This window comes from Delphinus delphis, chromosome 16 (genome assembly GCF_949987515.2).
Source record: "Delphinus delphis chromosome 16, mDelDel1.2, whole genome shotgun sequence".
Classification (NCBI taxonomy): Eukaryota; Metazoa; Chordata; class Mammalia; order Artiodactyla; family Delphinidae; genus Delphinus; species Delphinus delphis.
Window position 1 is genome coordinate 14,403,775 of NC_082698.1, and position 20,225 is coordinate 14,423,999.

Below are 20,225 nucleotides of genomic sequence, written 5' to 3' on the forward strand. Positions count from 1 at the left end.
TAGCCCTTCCAGTTGGAAATGGGTATCAGTAACCAGAAAGCTGCTGAGCTTCCCATCAGCTGTCACCCTGGGCCTGTGTGGCAAGGGGATCTGGCTCAGCTTGGTTTCCTGCCCTGAGAGATGCCCTCCTGACAACACCTTCCTTCTGGTTTCTAGCTCAACAAAGCATTTCAGCCTCGTATTCAGCTCAGGCAGAACTCTGTAATGACTTGTAAAAGCACTTTGTGCCCAAGACTCCGTGGTAGGGGCTTGGTCAGAGTGTCACAGGTAAATGTCTGGTCCTTGGAATGTGGGCCATCTCAGTGCAGCCCCTCTCTGCTCTCCCAACTCCATCATCATTTGCCATGACGGAAACTAAAACATTGTAGTGACCTCGGGCCTGGGATAACCCTTAGAATCGGAAATGCCGGGAAGCATGGAGAGTTCTGTGAGCATCCAGCAGTTGGAATTCCTATTGGACGGCTAGCTGGCTCCATCTAACAGCCTTAAACTTCTTAGGATGGGGGCTGGGGAGAGAGAATGTCATCTCTCTGTGGATGTTCACTCCAGCAAAGGATCTTGATATTGTCATGCTAGAAAACCTTTCTGTGGAAGTAGACCAAAGCAAATGGGAAATGCCTCTTCCATGTTCCAAGTTCAAAAATTCGAGTTGAGGGCTTCCCTGGTGGCGCAGCGGTTGAGAGTCTGCCTGCCGATGCAGGGGACATGGGTTCGTGCCCCGGTCCGGGAAGATCCCACATGCCACGGGGCGGCTGGGCCCGTGAGCCATGGCCACTGAGCCTGCGCGTCCGGAGCCTGTGCTCCGCAACGGGAGAGGCCACAACAGTGAGAGGCCTGCGTACCGCAAAAAAAAAAAAAAAAAAAATCGAGGTGAAACATTTTTAGCTACAGATATGGTTTGAGAAAGTTTTCTGCTCAGCGTTCTGGTGGGTGGTTGGTCCGTTCACTGGCTCAGCAGGACTGGAGTGCCGGGGGCTTTGCAGGGCCCAGGGCATCAACATGGAGTGTATGCGCACACCTCCTGGAAGAGGGGGTTCCGGACTTCTCCCAGGTGCCGTTGCTCCAGGGCAGTGGTTCTCCAATTTTAGCCTGCAGTCAAGATCAGTTTCTGATCTATGAGGTCCGGGTGGGGCTGGATAATTTGCATTTCTAGATCAGTCCCAGTGATGCTGCTGCTGGTCTGGGGTCCACACCTGGAAACCCACCGCCTTAAGGTATGTTGACCAGGTGATGACCTAGGCTATTGAGCTTCGCCCTGCTTGAGGGCTCTGCAAGCTGAGGATGAGGAGTGAGCAGCCAGGTGGGCCCTGTGGGGCACTGAGACTCAGCAGGGGACCTAGGAGAGGCCTCACAGCTGTGACAGGTGACTGTTAGCCCAGGTTGGGGAAGGGGAGAAGAAAACACCTGGGCAGTTTCTCGGCTGCACTAAGGTCGGGCTCTGTTGGGAGGGCTGTGGGATCCACTGTGAAGGACTCTTAAGGTCTGCCCAGGTGATAGCTCCTCAGAAACAGAGGCTGCTGAGCCATGACCAGCATGTATCTATTTACTGGCCCCACTGCCGGGCGGAACCTCGCCCTCAGTGTGCAGAGGAAGTAGACAGCCTGTTGTCCATAGGCTGAGCTTGGCCTGAGATTGGAATTCATTTGTCTGAGTTATGCTGGAAAAAAATGCAAAGCAAAGCAGTGTTTTAAAGCAATTATTTGAATAGAAATCCTCCTTCTAAAATGACCTTCGGAGCAATCTTTGACCTGAGCTATTCAAATAAGGAAAGCTGACATGCTTTACTCTGCTTTTCTTGTCACTTTTTCCAAGTGGAAGCATCTTGGGTTCTCAGGAGGGAGTGTGGGACGGGCAGCGCCTATGGTGGGGCTATGATGTGGGTTACTCAACCGCACACGGACGTTCAAGATTCAGAAGTGCTGTGATCCCGTGAGCCAAGATCACCGTGAGCCTTGACCTGCACAAATACATATGCAGAGGCTGTTTCACTCCCAGCTCATTGCTGGTCGCAGGAGAGGGCAGGTGATGGGTGCAGCTGGTGGGAGGTCAGATGCAGTGTCCCAGCGGGGCTGCATCTCCATCTTTGTCCTTGTCCCGCTACAGCCACTGCTTCACACACAGCATCTTGTTTGTTGTTTTGTTTTGTTTTGTTTTGTTGTTTGTTTGTTTTTTTGTGGTACGCGGGCCTCTCACTGCTGCGGCCTCTCCCGTTGAGGAGCACAGGCTCCGGACACGCAGGCTCAGCGGCCATGGCTCACGGGCCCAGCCGCTCCGCAGCATGTGGGATCTTCCCGGACCGGGGCACGAACCCGTGTCCCCTGCATCGGCAGGCCGACTCCCAACCCCTGCGCCACCAGGGAAGCCCCCCACACAGCATCTTGCATTGTAGGTGCTTAGTGACCCTGGTCCTTGGAAGGTTGGTGTCCTTGTTGAACCCAGTGCTCCAGGCACTGAGCTAGGTGCTGGATGACCAAGTTGGAGGTCAGCACCCTTGGTCCCGGGCGACTGGTTGCCGAGGCACCTTTACGAGTCCACTCCACAAGCCTCAGGCCCGGGGCTCTCTCTAGGCTGCTCCCCAACATCCCTCGGCTCAGAGGAAGCAGGAAGGGGTGTTTTCTGGGTATACAAGAGGTGCCACGAAATGCTGCCTGTCCACGGGACTCTATTCCAGGCTGCGTGGGAGAGCGCCCTCTTGAGGGAGCCAGGCGTAGTGTCCTTGTCCACATTGGGGCAGGGTGTGCTGGCCTCAGGTGCCTCCAGAGCCCAGCTGAAGTTGTGACCCTCCTTGGCACTTGCTTCCCATACACCTGTCCCTTCGTGTGAAAGAGGAGAGACATGACCTGCCCCATTACCTGCCTCACAAAGCTATGATTGGAGAGAGAGGGCCGGCGTTGAGAGCACCCTGAGAGTAGTAATGGCAACACTCATATCGGCCCTTCATTGAGCACTGAACTCTGTGCCAGGCACTGGGTTCTGGGCCTTAATCTGCCCACAGCCCTGCTGTTGGTGCTTGTGTTTCATACTTGGGGAAATGCAGAGCTGAAACAGCAGCAGGGGCTCTTGGGATTGGAACCCCTGGTCTGACTTCAGGGCTCACTCCCTTTCCCACTGTGCCCGGCACCCATCAGCTCCGGGAAGGGGCCCACATGTGTGTCTGCCCTTCCCGGAGCCGATGGGTGCCGGGCACAGTGGGAAGGCACTTGAGGAGATGATCCTGGCCAGGCCAGCTGCTGCCTGGTGCCTCCTGTCCCCAGCCTTAGGAGCGGTCCCTGCAGCCAGGAAAGGGTGCTTGAGGGGCTGCTGGCTTCTCCCTGTGGGTCTGGGGAGCCCCACTTTTTGCCCCCCTCACTTCTCGATGAGGGGTGATGGTGTACACAGCCTGGGGAGGTGGGATGCCCAGCCTGGGCCGAGATGAACACGGCTGTGTCGTAGGATTGCATTTGGGCCTTACTGAACAGTAACAACAGATATTATTTTTTTTATGCTTTTAAACTGCAAGCACTATTAAACCGAAAGAATGCCCACTGATTCTGTCATTACACTTTACTGGGCCTAGTAAAGATCCCTTATATCCCCCTAAATCAGATTTCGGCTTCTTGTGTGCACGGTTCACAGCAAAATGGCGGCAAATGCCCCAGAACTAAAATAAAAGACGGAGCATCAATTCTTTCATTGCTGTGGGGGTGAGCGTGAGCTGGAGAGTCTGTGGTCTTCTCTTCAAAATCGGGCTCTAACTCTTACCAGCTCCGTGATTTTGGCTGGATGTTGGCCTTTCTGAACCCCAGGGTCCTCCACTGTAAAATAAGACTAACCTGGCTGGTCAGGTTATTGGGTATTAAGTGACCCAGGCTTATGAAGCGTCAGGCACAGTGACCGGCTCTAGACGAACATAGCTGTTAGTGCAGTGTCTGGAGGAATTAGACGGGGGCTGCTGTTTCTGCTCACCTGTGCCCAAGTGTAACGCCAAGATGTCCATGATGAGTATTGGTCTCTAGGTGATTGGAGCCATAGTGTGTGGCACTGGATTCATTCATTCATTTATTCACTCACTCATTCAACACATATTTTCTGAACATCTGCTCTGTGCCAGGCATAATCCCAGGTGCTCACCTTCTTATGGTGCAAGCAGTGTATCATCAAAGTGAAGATGGGAAAAAGAAAGTGATGGAGGGGAGGTGTGGGCCGAAAGGCCAAAGCCACGCCCTCCATGGGGCTCAGAGCCAGGGAGGGGATTGGTGGGAGGGCTCAGAGGAGACCCTTGAGTTCACTGTGAATGGGTCAAAATAAGCCCTGTTTGAGTGGAGTGGTTGAGGGGACAGTTTATTAGAAAATGGCTTATGCGAGCCATGGAAAACAGCTGCTCTGCCCTACAGGGAAAAAAAAGGAGGAATGTAGTTTTAAATGTAGCTGAGAGCTTTAGGTAAAATGTAGAAACTGGGATGGTGGGGTGCAATGGGGTATGGAGTGGGGTGGAAGGGTACTGTGGACAAGAGGATGTTAAACATGAGAATGGATCACTACCAAGAGTAGGGATTTTCTGAAAAAAGGGGGGAATTATCATCTGATAGCGGTGGAATAAGTGATTTATTCTTTTGACATGTAACACCACAATTCCATCTCCCGAGCGATGCCCCATCTAGGAAGGAAGATATTAGGGACTAGTTATTTGCTGAGCTCAAAGTCTCTGTTGACCTTAAAACAACTTGCCTGGAAGAAAAATGACCTAGTGTGTATTTACTATTGAACATAATTTTCCTTAGGAAGCCTGAAACCCTATTAAGGATTAATAGGAGATCTTCTTTTCATATGTTTCTGCTTGAAGTCTGTTTGTGCAAGTGCAGGCTGTTACCATTCAGACATCCATGTGTCTTCCGCCATCCCCACCCCCCCTCCCAGGGCACAGAAACTAGGCTCCTTCAATGTGTGGAAGATAAATTAATATTCGGCTGAGCAGAGCTTGAAGCTTGGGGCTCAGGTACCACAGGGCTGTCCTTTGAGGGTAGGGGCAAAGGGGGGAGTTTTGCAAATTAGTAAAGTCAAGAGAGCCTGTGTAATTTTAATTTTTCATCTTCTGGGAACCCTTGAAGAAGCAAGGTTTGACTGAAGGAGGCCAGGCAGCATTTGGGATAATTTCTAGAATTTACCTGTGTTTCCCTGAAGTAATTAGAGTTCAATTTCTCGAGCTATAAACATCATGGTTTGACATTTGCTTCTGAGGCTGCAGACAGCACCTCCTTAAATTTACACAGGCTTGATGCCAGCCAGGCCAGCAGAGGACATCGTATAGGGATCATATGTAGTGACCTGTAGAATTGCCTTGAACTGTTTTTCCATGGGTTTGAGTCCATTGTCCTGTAAAACTCATTTTTCTGCTTGAAGATGTAGAGGACTCACAGGAGAAATCTCTCTTCGGTCCTAATGGAAGGTGTAAGCCCGATGTTAATTGTGAGATTATTGAGCACATACAGACCTTGAATAGGTGAATTAGTGACCGCAGGACAAAAGCATTTCATCTGTCAAGTTATTAGCAGATGGATTCTAAGGAAAATACCAGTGTATTTCATCTCTACCCTAGGGCTTCATAGAGGTCTCAAGGTCAGAGCAGAACGGGAAACAACAGCACTGATGAGCTCTGTCCTCATCTAGGAATCTGGAACAGTTGTAAACAGGTGCTAGGTGCCAGGTACACGTGCATAATCCTTCAGGAACCATTGGAAGGACTTCCTGTCATTCTACCAGAGTAAATTAAGCTTCAGAAAAGTTAAGGTACGTGCCCAAAATGTCATGGTTAGTAAATGGTTGAATTGAAATTTAAGTCCTGGCCCATTTTCAGATTGCATCTGCAAAACCTTTACTGCCGTTTCATAGTGTTTTCATTTTCTGTTGCTGCTGTAACAGATTACCACAAACGTGGTGGCTTTAAGTGACACAGACATATTCTCTTCCAGTTCTGGAAGTCAGGAGTACTGCCCCAATTCCACTGAGCTGAACTCAAGGCATCCGCAGGGCTGAGTTCCTTCCAGAAGCTTTAGGGGCAAATATACTTTATTGTCTTTTGCCCTCATTCCTTGGCTCATGGCCCCTCCCTCCATCTTCCAAATCAGCAAAAGCTGGTCCAGTCTTTCTCCCGTTGTATTGCTCTCACCTCCTTATCTGTCTCCCGCTTCCACTTTTAAGGACCCTTGGGATTACATTGGGCCCACCTGGATAGTGCAGGATAATCTACCCCCCTCAAGGCCCACAACTTTAATCACATCTGCAAAGGTGCTATTACCATGTCAGGTGACATAGCCTTAGGTCTCAGGTTCCAGGGCCTAGAGTGTACACACCTTCATGGGTCATTGTTCCGCCTCCCACAGTAGATTTTCTTCTGAGAATCTATCTTGTTTCTGATTTTCGGTATATCGTGAATTGTGGAACTAGTTACTTCCCTCCTCTTCCCAGTGGTTTTTAGAAAGCACAGAGCCAAGTACTTAGCTTTCATCTAGCCAGGTGTATGTGTGCGTTTTGTACTGACTGCACCTCTACCTCTGTCTTACCTTTCTTTGGCCCCAAATACCCTCTCTAATTTTTACATTTATTCTGTTGCATCAAAGCTACATTCGAATTCATCTCAAGATTTTTTCTGAAGCAAGAGTGGGCATAAGTAAATGGAAGCATGGTGGGTGACCTTTCCTGCCCTGGGTACCTGAGCAGTTGACTTAGAGCTTCTTAGATTTCAGGATGAATGTAAGGCAACTTCTGTAATTCACTCCTGAAGGTGGAGGTACCTGCACAATTCTACATGAAGTAAATTCACAAGGTGTTGGTCTGGAGTTTTAAGGTGTGGTTCTACTGGCGAAGGATTGGTTGAACATCTAGATTTCTATTTCTTTTTCTCCTCATGGCCAAAAGTCACAAAACTGATTATTAAGATTCCCTGCAGAAATATAGAAAACTTATTGGATACGATTTACTCAAAGAGTTTTAGCATCTTTGTCACAGACAGCTGTTGGATACCTGAAAGCTTAATGATAATTTCATCACCCAGAAAAACCCCCTATTTCTCTTCTCCCTCAGTTTCTTCCTGTAAAAGCAAGTACCACCAAAGCTACATTTTCTGCGCTAGAGACGTGCTGTAGCACAGATAATACAAAACAACTTATTTGACTTGGCCACGAAGCATAGGGTTGTTCGCAATGTGTCTGTGCTCCCATGATGACTTACAGTCTGCTTAGAGTGTGGCCATCAGTGTGTGCATTGGAGAAATTTGCTGAGGGAGGGGAAGGGAGGAGTCCCAGCTGAAGGGCAGCTCTGGGGCATCCCATCAGGCGCTGCAGAGAGCCTCTGCTAGGTTGGGATGGATTCCGTTGCCAACTACCATAACTTGCTTTCCAGATTTGCCACGTAGAGGTTAGTTGTCAAGCTGTGTCAGCTGCTCTGCAGATGTTGATTGATGGCTGTCAGTGTTCATGCAAGGTGACTTCCTGAGGGATGCTGAGATTGATCTGATGCTGACCTGGGCTTCCCTTGGTGGTGGTGGGGGGGGGGGCGGGGCTGCTGCAGTTTGATGTGATCAGAAAGGCTAAGGAGGCATCGCATCTCTGCCCTGCAGCTTGCTTTCATTGAGCCCTCACCCTTAGAGATAGACCCCAAGCAGGACACATGGGCTAAACTGAGGCGTGGCTCCACCTGCATTCCATCTTCCTGTGGGTCAAGCTCAGAGGACAGTGACCGCAGCCTCCTGTGACCCACGTGCTAAGCCGGGAGCTGCCAAGGAGCCAGATGAGCCGGGACTCCCCAGGGGGAGGGGCACAGGTGTGGGGCATTTGGTTAAACGGGCTGCAACCTCCCTAAGAATCTGAATGAGGCTGAGCAGGGATCTGGGGGGAACACGCATTGATTTCGCCTTGGTCACAGGGGCCTTCCTGTCCCAGGAAACAAAAGCATTAGGCAAGTCTTGAGGGCTTCTAGGACCTCACGGCTCTATTTCCCAACAACTTGTGGCCACGGTCTGGCTAAGTCACCAAGAAGCACATCGTTGGCTGAGGCTTTCCTCATGCCGCCAGGAGTGGGGACCCACATTAAGGGACTGAGGAACACAGTGGAGCTTTGAGCATCTGTGCCTGGGGCATGCAAACCTGCCCCAGGGCCGGTGCTCCAGAGAGGTCACATTTGCTCCCAGGCAGCGGGAGGACCTGATCTTTCTGAAGAGCAGCCCGAGCCCCCCGGCTTCACAGCCTGCCCCTGGCAAACACTGGGCCTCTGCTTTGGGAAGCCAGAATGTACAATCCAAAGTGGGAAACAGCAAAGCAAGAAGACACCCCCTGCAAAATATGTTTAACATAGGCTCTGATTTGCTGAAGGATGCTTTCCAGATGTGCTCTCCAGTAGGTTGCCGGAGAAGCAGGGCTAAGGTAATTTTCTAAAAACAGAAAGAGGAAAAATCTGTTTTGTGTCGCTGTTCCAGAAAATTACCATTCCAGTGCTCTTGCTTTGTCATCCCAGGGCTGACTTGGGCAGCATGTTTTTCTAATTGATTTTATTCTGCATAAAACGTTAGCAGTATTAACAAACTTACTGATATTGAGTCATTTAAAAAAATAGGTTTTTTCCCCCTATAAATGCCTGGGAAAACGTAGCTTTTCTTAAAATGCTTTTATTCTATAAGCTCATATGACTGAGAGGTTTTAAGTAACACCTCAGGATTCCTGGCTTCGGACTCATCAAATTTGTTTTGGTCAGACTTACAGCCCTCAGTTACACTGATTAACCTGTTCTAAATACATACTTCATTTTATTGCACTTTGCAGAAACTGTGTTTTGTACAAATTGAAGGTTTGCGACAACCCTGCATTGAGCAAGTCTATCAGCACCATTTTTCCAACAGTATTTGCTCACTTTGCGTCTCTGTGTCACATTTTGGTAATCCTTGTAATATTTAAAACTTTTAAATTATTGCTGTATTTGTTACTGTGATCTGTGATGTTATTATTGCAATTGTTTTGGCATTTTTAGCAATAAGGTATTTTTAATTAAGGTACATACATTTTTTTAGGCATAATGCTATTGCTCACTTAATGGACTGTGATTTAGTGAAGCATAACTTTTTTACGCTCCGGGAAACCAAAAATTTCATGTGACTTGCTTTAAAGCAATATCCACTTTATTGCAGTGGTCTGGAACCGAACCCGCAATGTCTCAGAGGAGGTCTGCCTGTATGTAATATAAGGGCCAGCAGAAGATAAAGATATATGTTTCTCTGTGTCGAGCTTGCTAGATGTTTTCGTTGCAAGGGCTTCACATTAGAATGGACCAGAAATGGGGGAGAAAAGATGAAGGGATGTGAAGTAAAAGTGTATTGGGCAACGTGTATTCCAGGTTCTGAGCGAGGTGCTTTATATAATTGTCACTTAGGTGTCACAGCAACCATTTAAGGCACCTCTAGATACCATTGGCCCCATTTTCCAGGTGAAAAAACTGAGGATTGGAGATGTTAAGTACCTTACTAAGGTATTTAACCATGGAAGGTAGGGCTGGGATTAGAAACAGATGCGTGTCACTCCCAGGCCTGTCATTTTGGGGCTCCTCTAAACTGACCCATTGAGAAAGCTTTCAGAAACTAAATGGCTTGAGTTGAAAACCAAGACTTTAAAGCCCTAACATTCACGTTGGATTCAGAGAAAAATGCCAGTGATTTCTTACCTGAGCAGATTAATCAATGGATCCTGTTCCAAGTTTGAGTTGCTAGTGGATCGGCAAGTCTTGCAGTCCTGTATGGGCAGTGGTGTTGTCCCAAAGGCTCCTTAAGGAAGGGGAGCCTCATTCATTGAGAAACTCACCACCCTCTTGGGCAGAGTCTGTCTGCACCCTCTGGCCCCTCCTGAGCCCCAGCACTGCAGGCAAAGCACTCACTGAGGCTGTGAAATCAGTGGAACCTTAGGAAGAAGGCTCTGAAGAAAAGCTGGTCAGACAGTGGGAGGCACGGAGCAATTAGACACTTGACGACTTTCATTCAATCCCAGGGTAAAGTCCAGCACCCTCCTCACTCTCTCCTTCCAGGGCTGTTACAGGCAGTTGGCGATTCCTCTTCCAGTGAAGGCCCCTCTGCCACCACTTACCATGTGACAGTGAACAGGACCTTAACCTCTTTGGCCCTCAGCTTTCTCGCATGTGACACGAGGGGATCCACTAAAAAGATCTGGTCTCTGTACTCAAAGGAAACCAAATGCCTTGGCACTAAATCATGTGTAATGGTGGAACGGGACCATGGATGAAAATAAGAATGCTTCAGAAACAAGTGGATTTTTTTCCCGCAAGTAGCTTCAAGTGTCCAATAGACTGTCTTTCTGAAGTGGAAGGGAAATCCAAGAGCTAAGTAGTCAAGCATCGTGTTCAGGAACTCTGGCTTATTAGTGTCAGAGCCTGGATCTCTTTCAGGATCTCACAATTCTTTGTCCAGGTCTCCATTCCAGCAACCACACAGCTTGTGTCCAAGTATGGGATTTTCCCTGGGGGAAAAAAACAAACAAACAAACATTTAAAGGATTAGAATAATCCACGATGAGTGAAACTGGGTATCCCTAGTATGTTTTTTACCTGTTCGCCATGACACTATTTTCCTAAAAATGGTAACAGAAAAAGTAGGTAAATGATTTTCCCCCCACTGTCAAAAGACCATCTGCTGTTTAAGACGCGCCTAGATTTTATCATTATAATCATTTTTCTATTTCCAGTTAACAGCATGCTTCCTTTAATATGATATTTTCTGCATAAACCACTGTTTTCTCTTCAGCAGATTTCCTAAGGCCAACTTGGCATTTGCCGGCCTTTTCCTTCCCTTTAAGGGTGGGAAATTTCTCTTTCGCAGGGAGATACATTTCTACTTTAGTGCCTATTCATTTTCTTAGAGAAAAACAATCAGGTTCATCACTGCTGTCGTCATGGAGATTTCATGTCTCCAGAAGAAATGCAGTTGTGGAATTTCTTTGTTAATCCCACACTGGCCATGTAAGCTTTTCTGTTTGCATCACTGCAGCCCAGGCGGAGGAAGCCACTGAAAAAGGTTACGGCGTGATTCTTAACCCAGGGTGGGCAGGAGGTCGTGGGCAGGGGGCGGTCCTGGGATGCTGGGGCTGGTTGGCTACTGGACAGATGAAGGTCCGGGGCTCGCACAACCTACTAGACGCTTGACTCCCAAGGCGCCATGACCTTAGCACGCCCACAGCCCACCTCACTGTCTTCCTTGCAGACTGTCCTCTCCTGGGTCCCCCTCCACATTCCATGGCACCACTGTCTACTGAGCTGTTCACACCCTGATTCTGCCCCCTCCTTTTTGCAGTCTTGACCTTCATTCTAGCAACACCCACCGTTCAGGGCATCCTCCTTCCCTCCTCCCCTTCTGGCCCTCAATTCTCCGCTGGCTGCAGCCTCCAGCACCATTGTCCCTCCTGCCTTTGGCCAGTTTCCTGATCCTGCTCTTCTCATCGCTGTTAGAGCAGGGGGGACACAGAAGAGGTCTCAAGCAAATCTTTGCTTAATAACTGAGACACCCAAGAGTCTTCCTCCTCTGCAGATCTGCTCATGTTACTTCTCTGTTTAAAATCCTTCTGTGACTCCCACTGCTTTCAGGATAAAATCCAAACTCTTAGGTCATTCAAGGCCCTTGGTGATCTTGCCAGCACCATCTCTGTCACTCAGCCGTTTGCCTCCCATGGTCCCACCATCTCAAGTGATCGACTGACAATTTTCTGGATGATGCATGTGTTAGGTGTAGTGGTTGAGAATGTCCTCCAGCTCCGGAGTCCCACTGATTGTGGTCACATTCCAGCTCCGGCACAGAGCTCTACAACCTGGAAGGAGTTACTTAACCTCTCTTTCCCTCAGTGTCTCCATCTGTTAAATGGGGCTGATAGTATCACCTACTAAGGTTGTTGTGAAAATTAAATATGTGAATACATGCCAGACACTTAGATCAGTGCCTGGCAGGTAGAAACACTCCGTAATTATTAAGAATATGGTTACTTTATCACATACTGCTTCCTTCTGCCCGGAGTACCCTCTTCCACCTTTTCCTGAAGGATCCTAGCTATCCTCCAAGTCTCAGTCTCAATATTACAGCCTCTCAGGCTGTGGTTTCCCCCTCTGTAAAATTAGGAAAATGAAGTAATAGCCCTTACCTTATTAGAGTTGTCAGGGAAAAATACAAAGTGTATGAAGGCATACCTAATATATACTAAATACTTCATTCACGTTGTGTTATTTTTATTAGCAGCTTTTCTTACCTTTTATCAAGAGCTAGCCACTGTAGTATTATAATCTTTTTACTTGTTTCTCTTAGCTTCTAGATGGCAGGTTATTTGAGTTCAGGGACAGGGAACTTATTCATCGTTATTATCACGAGCACTTGACCCGTCATTCAGTGAATGGAACGGGCAGGAAGTCAGAGCCTTTGTCAATACATGTAATCATTTGCACACGTTGCTTTGAGAGATTTCAGAGGACTGTGCTGCTGGGATGTGAGGATCTTTGGGGAGGACTGTTTTCTCTCTTTGGAAAATACTGGAGACTGGAGGTTAATTTACGACACCATTTCACATGCCATTTGACACAAAGGGAGAGGAAGCCTGTCCTGGAAGAGCTGGGACTCAACTCCCAAGACCTGACACATCCTTCATCTCTGCGATTGACTACATCATGCTGGCTTTTAAAGAGCACTGTGCCAGTAAATATGTAGCAACTGGTTCTCCAAGAACAGCACAAGACCCTGATTTGTAGCACTTGCTGATTACCATTGTGTAAATATTCCCACCAAGGCCACTTTCAAGCTACCACTGTGATGTTAACCAACTCGCAAAATTCGCGAAAAGGTACCAGTCTGCCCGTAATGAGCTGACTCCAGGAGCCACTGTATAAACTTCTTCTGACGTCAGTTTTTCTATCTGTAAAATGTGAATCACAGAAAGTGGCCATCCTGTCTCCAAGTGTAAATGGCAGGGGAGGTGGGTCAAAGGTGAAGGAGACAGGGAAATGTTCGTGCTTTAGCTGTGCTGCATGTGCTCACGATTATTTTGAAACTCTTGCTGTCCACTGGCTTGGTTTTGTCTTAGGACCGGGATCTGTGCTGACGATCTTCTCTCCAAAACCACCCTGTCTGGGGTGATGCTCAGAGCAGTATATCTAGTTTTATCCTCCCAATCAGGGTGATGTTCTCTGCAGCAGACTGACTCAATTAGCCTTTCATTCCAGAGTCCAATTGTGAGTCCGTTCTGAGGTTGTTAAGTAAAATGAATCTGGTGGCATTAGCCTTGCGCTGGAGGATAGTATTCCGCATCACGGTGCTGTTCAGTTAATAGTCTGCTCAAGAGGCTACGAGAAACAGGAGACTCGGAGAGAGTGAGACCTTTCCACCGTCTCTGCGGGGCAGCTGGGAGCGCGAGGCTGCCAGGTCAGAGAGCTGATCAGGTTGTGTGCAGAACTGGAGTCGCAGCTGCCTGAACCACAGTTGGCCTTTGCAAAGTTAGTAGCCCAATGCCATGAGATCATTAACTTTCATGACCAGGGAAACTCTTCTGAAATTAACACTCAATCCAAGCTGGATGCCATCGGTGCCAGTTGAGTAAGCCTGAGTCACCTTCAGGGATTTCCTCTGAAAGATAAATCCTTTAACCAGGCTACAGAAAATGGACAGGTTTTATGCCTTTCAGTGTGTTCAGTTCGAGTCAGAAAACGCCAACTAGGCTTAGACCGTGAGAGAGATCCAGGCGCGTACACAGGCATACGCACGAGCCTCATCTGGAGGAGTTTACCAAGCCACTTAGCTTCAGCACATGGCCCTGCTTGGGAAGCGTTCTAAAGGGCCTGTCTGAGGAGTGTCAGGTGCTGTGCAAAGAAAATGAAGCAGAGCTTCAACACCTGCCCCGGGGAGTCACCGTGATGGAACCAGGCACACGACATACGGGATGTACAGATTGGCACAGGTAGGGAAGCTCAGACACGCCTTGTTTACAAGGGTTCAAGGAGAGACCAATCCCATATGAACCATCCTTTTCAATGTGCTGTGAACTTAGATAATTTCATCAGGCCTTTTAATCCCCTTCCAGTTAAAGTTGTAGGAAAGGGACCCGGAATGTGCATCCTACAGGCCTTTTACAAACCTCTGTGTTCTCCAGACATCCTCCCTTGTTCAGCTCCACCCAGGCAAGCTTGCTTATATCATCAAGGATGCTAAGTAAATACAGTTTCTTGGGTGGATAGAAGTAAAAACAGCTCTGGGTATGTTGGCTGGCAACTCGGGTGAGCTGAAGGGAAGAAAGCTAAGACAAACGTCCATTGTGTCCCATAATTATCAGATAATTTAAATTCTCTTGAAGTCCATTGTGTTATTCACATAGAAACAGAGCTGTGGTCTGCTCGGATGACCTCAGAGGTGCCCCAGCTTTCATTCAGGATTTCTGCAACAATATCCCCTTTAGACTGAAAAAGAGCCAGTTGGCCACAAAGAGCCCTTTTCCTCCCCAGACCGGTGTTGTCTACGGCCCTGTCTTCACTTCTGCACCTTCACCACCACCCAGGTCTTCTGGGTGGACTGCGCTGGCCCCTGGAGGCTTAGCAAACTGCAGACAGATGCTTCGCTTTGATCAGTGGACCCCCTACTCCCAGTCAGACAGTGAAATTGCACCCTGAGCCAGCATCGCCCTGTCCCTTTTGCCTTTCCCTTCAGTTCTGGAAAGGCGAGCTCTTCCTCAGTATCACTTGGCTGGAATAAACCACTGCCCCCTCCCTGGGGTGGTGGCTGAGAGATGACTTAGATGACAGATACACGTATTTTTAAAGCCACTAGTAATTACAGGAGCAGTTGGGCTATAGGATCCTGTTTTGATGCCAGGGATATGTTTCTGTATAAAGTAAATATTTTCCCAGTGTGGACCTCCGGTGAGTGTGTGGAGAAGCACATTTCCTAAAGATGCAAATAAGTCTAGTCAGAAATAAATATTGAATGGAAACTTCAAAGCATCTAGATTTCTCCAGTTATAGGCCCTGAAGTCTTCTCTGCAAGGCGCCCACACAGGAGGGCGAGGGGACGGTTAGGGGCGCGCATAAGAGAGGATGCTAATATTGTAAGAGTTCACGTTCTCTGTATTTTTTGGTGTGGAAAAAGGCCTATCAAGGAAGGAGTAAAGAAAAGTTATGTCTGTCCAGAAGCTTAGGCTATTTTAAAGCCTATTCCCCACCCCCTGCTTTCTTCCTGTTGCAGATCTCGCCTGGCGGATTTTTTTACCAACTGCCAGCCGGAGTCAAGGTCTGTCAGCAGCTGCCTAAAGGAAAACTACGCTGACTGCCTCCTCGCCTACTCGGGGCTTATTGGTAAGACTGGGGAGACATGGGATGGGAGAAAATGCTGGTTTACAAATACTCAGACTCCTTCCATTGTAGCCTGCCGCTCCCCATGGATGTAAAAATCTCCTAGGAATGCTCTGTGCTGGTGTTTTGATGTTGGGTCCTTCAGGACTCGCCTCTGAAGAAGGGGGGAAGAAAAAGGAGGAAAATGCATGCAATGGATGCGCAAAGGCAGGAAGCAGGGATTATTAAAGAACTGGAAGGCAGCCAGTGTGAAGACCTGGGAAGCGTCTCAGTTGGAGAACTGACCGCACAAAACAAAAGTAGGGGGGAGGGCTTCCCTGGTGGCGCAGTGGTTGAGAGTCCGCCTGCCGATGCAGGGGACACGGGTTCGTGCCCTGGTCCGGGAAGATCCCACATGTCGCGGAGCGGCTGGGCCCGTGAGCCCTGGCCACTGGGCCTGCAGGTCCAGAGCTTGTGCTCCACAAAGGGAGAGGCCACAACAGTGACAGGCCCGCGTACTGCAAAAAAAAAAAAAAAAAGTAGGGGGGAAAGCGTGGTTATGGAAGAGGAGAGCAAGTCAAACCAAGTTAATTGAATTGGGGAACTTTGGAGAGAGGGAACTTGGAAGTCATTCAGTCTGGGGAAGTCAGAAAGGCTGTTTTCCAGAAATGGCCCTTTGGAAAGAAAATCCCTGAATACTGGGGGTCCTGCTCGCCATTAATATTCTGGGTAATTCAGCTCCTGGTGGGTAGGGGGTGTTTTGCCTAATTTTTTCCCCTGAGAACAGACATAGCATAAATAGTGTTTTCTGTCCTTCAAGACCTAAGGCGTTAGAGGAACCAGGTTCTTGGCATTCAGGGGAACAGTGCAAATAAATGAGGCACCAGTGCGAGTCGGAAGAGGGACAGAAAGAGGCAGATCTGTACCCAAGGATAAACAGGGGCAGCAGGAGAAAAGGAAGGGCTCTGGGTGCCAGGGCTGCAGAAGCCTTGGTGGCAGGACTCGCTCACGATTGTCGTTTGAGAAGCAACAGGTAATGAAGGCTGGGGAAGGATGAGGGAAATCACGGTTGTCAGAGCCTGACGGCTCAGCCAGGGTGCGAGCGCCTGCCAGGATCACACATGTCACCAGGCAGAAAGAAAGTCCCACCAAGAGTGACAGCACAGACCAAATTCTTTGTCACCAGAGTGTCTTCAGCAAGAGCCACTGGGAAAATCACTGACTGTACTTAATGCAGGGATATTGCAGGTGCCTGCACACTCATCCCAACTTTTTTTTTGCAAGGATACCTGTGCTCTCTTGGGTAATACCATTCACCAGCTATTGACCATTCTCATGGATAGGTCCCATGAGCTTATCTCCCTTAAGTCAGCTCTCCAAATTCGCATCCACTCTCCCCTTTTCTTAAATGAAGTAGTCCCTAGTAGGATTATTTATCAACTATGGAATTACAGGTTTAAGAAATAACTGAATTAAGTAAGGAGTGCTCATTGTAAAGAGTTTTTTTTTTTTAAATACAGAGAACGCAAAGGAGACAATGTTAAAGACGTACAGCCCCACTCCAGGATATAATCACTCTTTACACCTCAGTCCGTACCTTCTAGGTGCACACGCTCATGAAATACTCCATACGGCGCCAAGCCTCAGGGCTGCCAGGTGTTTCTGGCCTGAGGATGATGAAATCCTCATTATTTAAGGGAATAACTGGTTGAGACAATGCATTCTGTGCACCAAAATTTATTTCTCTCTTGGGTCCAACTCTTTCCCTCCACTCTGGTCATTGGGTTCTAACTTCTCTCAGGACAAAGCTTGTTCCTACTTCTTCCAAATGGCAGGGATCCATTCTGGTGCCAGGCATACAGCAGATGCTTAGTAGACATACTCTAGCCTCTTCACTCAGCGTTTGGGGTGCCCGTTCCTTTCTCACCCAAAGTTAGAAGCTTCTCTCTGCTGTGGGTTGACGTTTTCATCCCAAGGTATAATGGGACATTATTTAGTTCAAGTCAGTAAGGAATGTAGGGCAAAGAAGATATGCCCTTGACCCAGAAGAGCTTAAAAAGAATTTTTTTTCTGTTTCTGAACCAAATATATCCTGTGGCTCACTGGACTGCCTACTACTTCTTAATTCCACAAACTGTATAAAAACAGAAGGCTTCTTGGCATGAGTAGGCCTTGCCTGGTGTGAGCCACCCAGGAGAAGACACTTGGGTCATGCTAAGTATACACACATTGTTTATTTGTACCAGTACAGAACTCATCAGAAGAACAATGAATACACAGGAAGAGGTAGGCAAGAGTGACCACCCAGCATTTCTTTGAGGACTCCTAACACAATACTCGAGGAGCCATTGGCTTAGAGAATTTCCTTTGTTTAGTTCCAATTCCATCACAACGTGGAACGCTGAATCAGTTGAGAGTCTAGTGAGCAGAGGCTGCCTTGTATACATCCAGCATGTGGGGTAACCCATAAGGGTAGCTTCTAAGCTTCTCTGGGTTACTCTGAAGGAACCTATTGCTTCCGAGGGAGGTAGAGGCAAAGTCCTGAAAGGGTTTTTTAAGATGTGTCAGACCAGCTCTATCTATTTATGAAGATTAATGACATTTTCAAGAAAATGCAAGGGACTTGGCAGCTCACGCGTTCTAAGTTACTTCTCCGCTACTCCATGGCATCCGCACCGTTTGTGCGGCGAAACACACCCTAAGCGCAGCTCAAGGAGTTCCGTTAGAATTTTTTAAGTAAATGTGTAAATTATTTTACGTGCTCAAGATAAATTGCCAAGAAAATGCACTGTTTAACCTAGTTTTCCACTCAGCAAACACAATGTCTGTAATTCTCCACGGGTGCATCCACTGTCAGAGAAACATTTGTTTCTTTTTAGGCTCTAGGAAAGGTTATACCATCACACAAGAATAAAACGCCTTGTTTTTTACTCTTCTAGGTACAGTCATGACCCCCAACTACATAGACTCCAGTAGCCTCAGCGTGGCCCCCTGGTGTGACTGCAACAACAGTGGAAACGACCTGGAGGAGTGCTTGAAATTTCTGAATTTCTTCAAGGACAACACATGTCTTAGTGAGTTTCAAAAACAACAGGCAACAAACACACAAACGTGTTTTCCCCTCTAAGTTTAAGCTGGCCCTTTGTGTTTCTTGTGTCTGCCTTCTCTCTCTCTCTCTCTCTCTCTCTCTCTCTCTCTCTCTCTCTCTGTCTCTGTGTCCCTTTTTTTCCTGATCGCTGCCAGTGAATCCAGCTCCTTTTGGCCTCACTACGTAATGCAGCGGGGCCGGAGCAAGTGATGAACTAGGTGCTGCTAAGACGGCGAGTCCAGAGGCCCGGGAGAGTGAGAGATGCAAATAACCAAGGGTACATTGTGTGGGAAAGAACATTTCTACCCACAGTTGAGATTTTGATCTTGGCAACCAACCCCAAGTCAGTTCCAGCAGTTCTTAAAACCTGGTCAGAATATACAATGTGAGACGCTCAGACGAGTTAGATGGGGGTAGGCCTCCAAGGGCTTTCTGAGAAAAATTAGAATGTTAACATCAATAGCCCCCTGGATGTTCAGGGTTGGCTCCGAGGAGAAGCAACGGTTCTTGAGCGAGATCGGCTGGTGATGCAGCCAGGAGCTTCAGGAGGTCGGTTATCTCTGGAGATGAGCTGAGCCGGGGATGGGGGGCGGGCGGTGGGCTCTGCTTGGGAACAGTACTGGTTATTATTGCAGGGTCCTTTAGGCAACTTGGAAGCATGTTTCCCAAAGGGAGAGGGATAGAGAGAAATGTATGGGTGTGAGCGATGGGCCTCATCAGATGAACTCTGTAAGCACTGTGCCAGGTCTCCCTTCTGTCCACCGAGATGTGCACGCTCTAGGCGATGATCCAGCTGAGATGCTTGAATACCTTATTCGCATTTTGCGGTGCAGCCACCATTAACTTATCGGGTGCCTGCTCTATGTGCAAATTCAGTCTGTGAGAATTGTACCGTATACATTGTCGCACTGACTGTAACCTGCACCTAGGAGATGCGGGTGTTACCTCCATTTCACAGTTGAATAAATGGCTGGTATTCACCTAAACCAGCCATGCCAGAGATAGGATCCAAAGCCCGAGTTCCTTCCTCTGCGGCCCACTGTGACCTGAGGGCTTCTGTGTCAGGCCTGATATTGAAGGGCCTGATGGACAAGAACTCGTGCCTGCACGTCGGGGACCAGGTATGACTTCCCAGTGGGAAGTGCGGACCAAGCTTCACCTACCCCTCTGAGCACTGTGCCCTCAGGTGACAATTTCTCCATGGTGCTCTGAGTGATTTCTAAAGAATTAGCAAACTATTTACTGCACGCGTGGGAAAGCTTTTAAGTGTTACTTCTAAAACCTCCTCAATTGTTTCTTCTGTTGAAAAGACAAATCTTAGTGATTTGCTCAGTAGGTGCTTGGCTATAACCCAATGCTTTGATCATCTTAAAACTAAAACAAGCTTTTGGACACTAAAGTGAAATTAAAACCCATAAAACTAGTCGAAAGTATGGAGACATTTGCCAAGACATTGGGCACACCGGGGAACTACACCTTAAGCCTTTTATTTGGTCTTGACTAAAAAAAAATAAATATATATAAGCGCGTGCACACACACACACACACACACACACACACACACACACATCCTCTTTTTCACATCCTGCACACTGTTCTGGCAGAATCCAAGTTTTAATGAAGATAAAGCAATGACAACAGAGGTCAGTGTGACAAAAAAGATTATACTCACTTGGGCTGGAAAACCACTGCCTCATAGAGAAATTAAAGTTGTCCCTGCTTAATAATATTTTGGTGAAGGGGATAATGGTATCTTATTGTTAATGACTTTTCAATAAAAATAAATGCGTTTGGTCTTCACCGGTGACCAAAGCCA

At 47.9% G+C, this 20,225-nt stretch overlaps 1 protein-coding gene across 2 annotated transcripts in view; it reads left to right on the top strand.

The window, feature by feature from the left end:
* Positions 1-20,225, top strand: part of GFRA1 (GDNF family receptor alpha 1) — a 204,677-nt gene that overhangs the window by 149,942 nt on the left and 34,510 nt on the right. For both annotated transcript variants that reach the window (XM_060033556.1, XM_060033555.1), the window contains 2 exons: positions 15,236-15,345; positions 18,261-18,395. In XM_060033556.1, the coding sequence (XP_059889539.1) occupies positions 15,236-15,345; positions 18,261-18,395 (245 nt within the window). The remainder of the gene's footprint in view (positions 1-15,235; positions 15,346-18,260; positions 18,396-20,225) is intronic.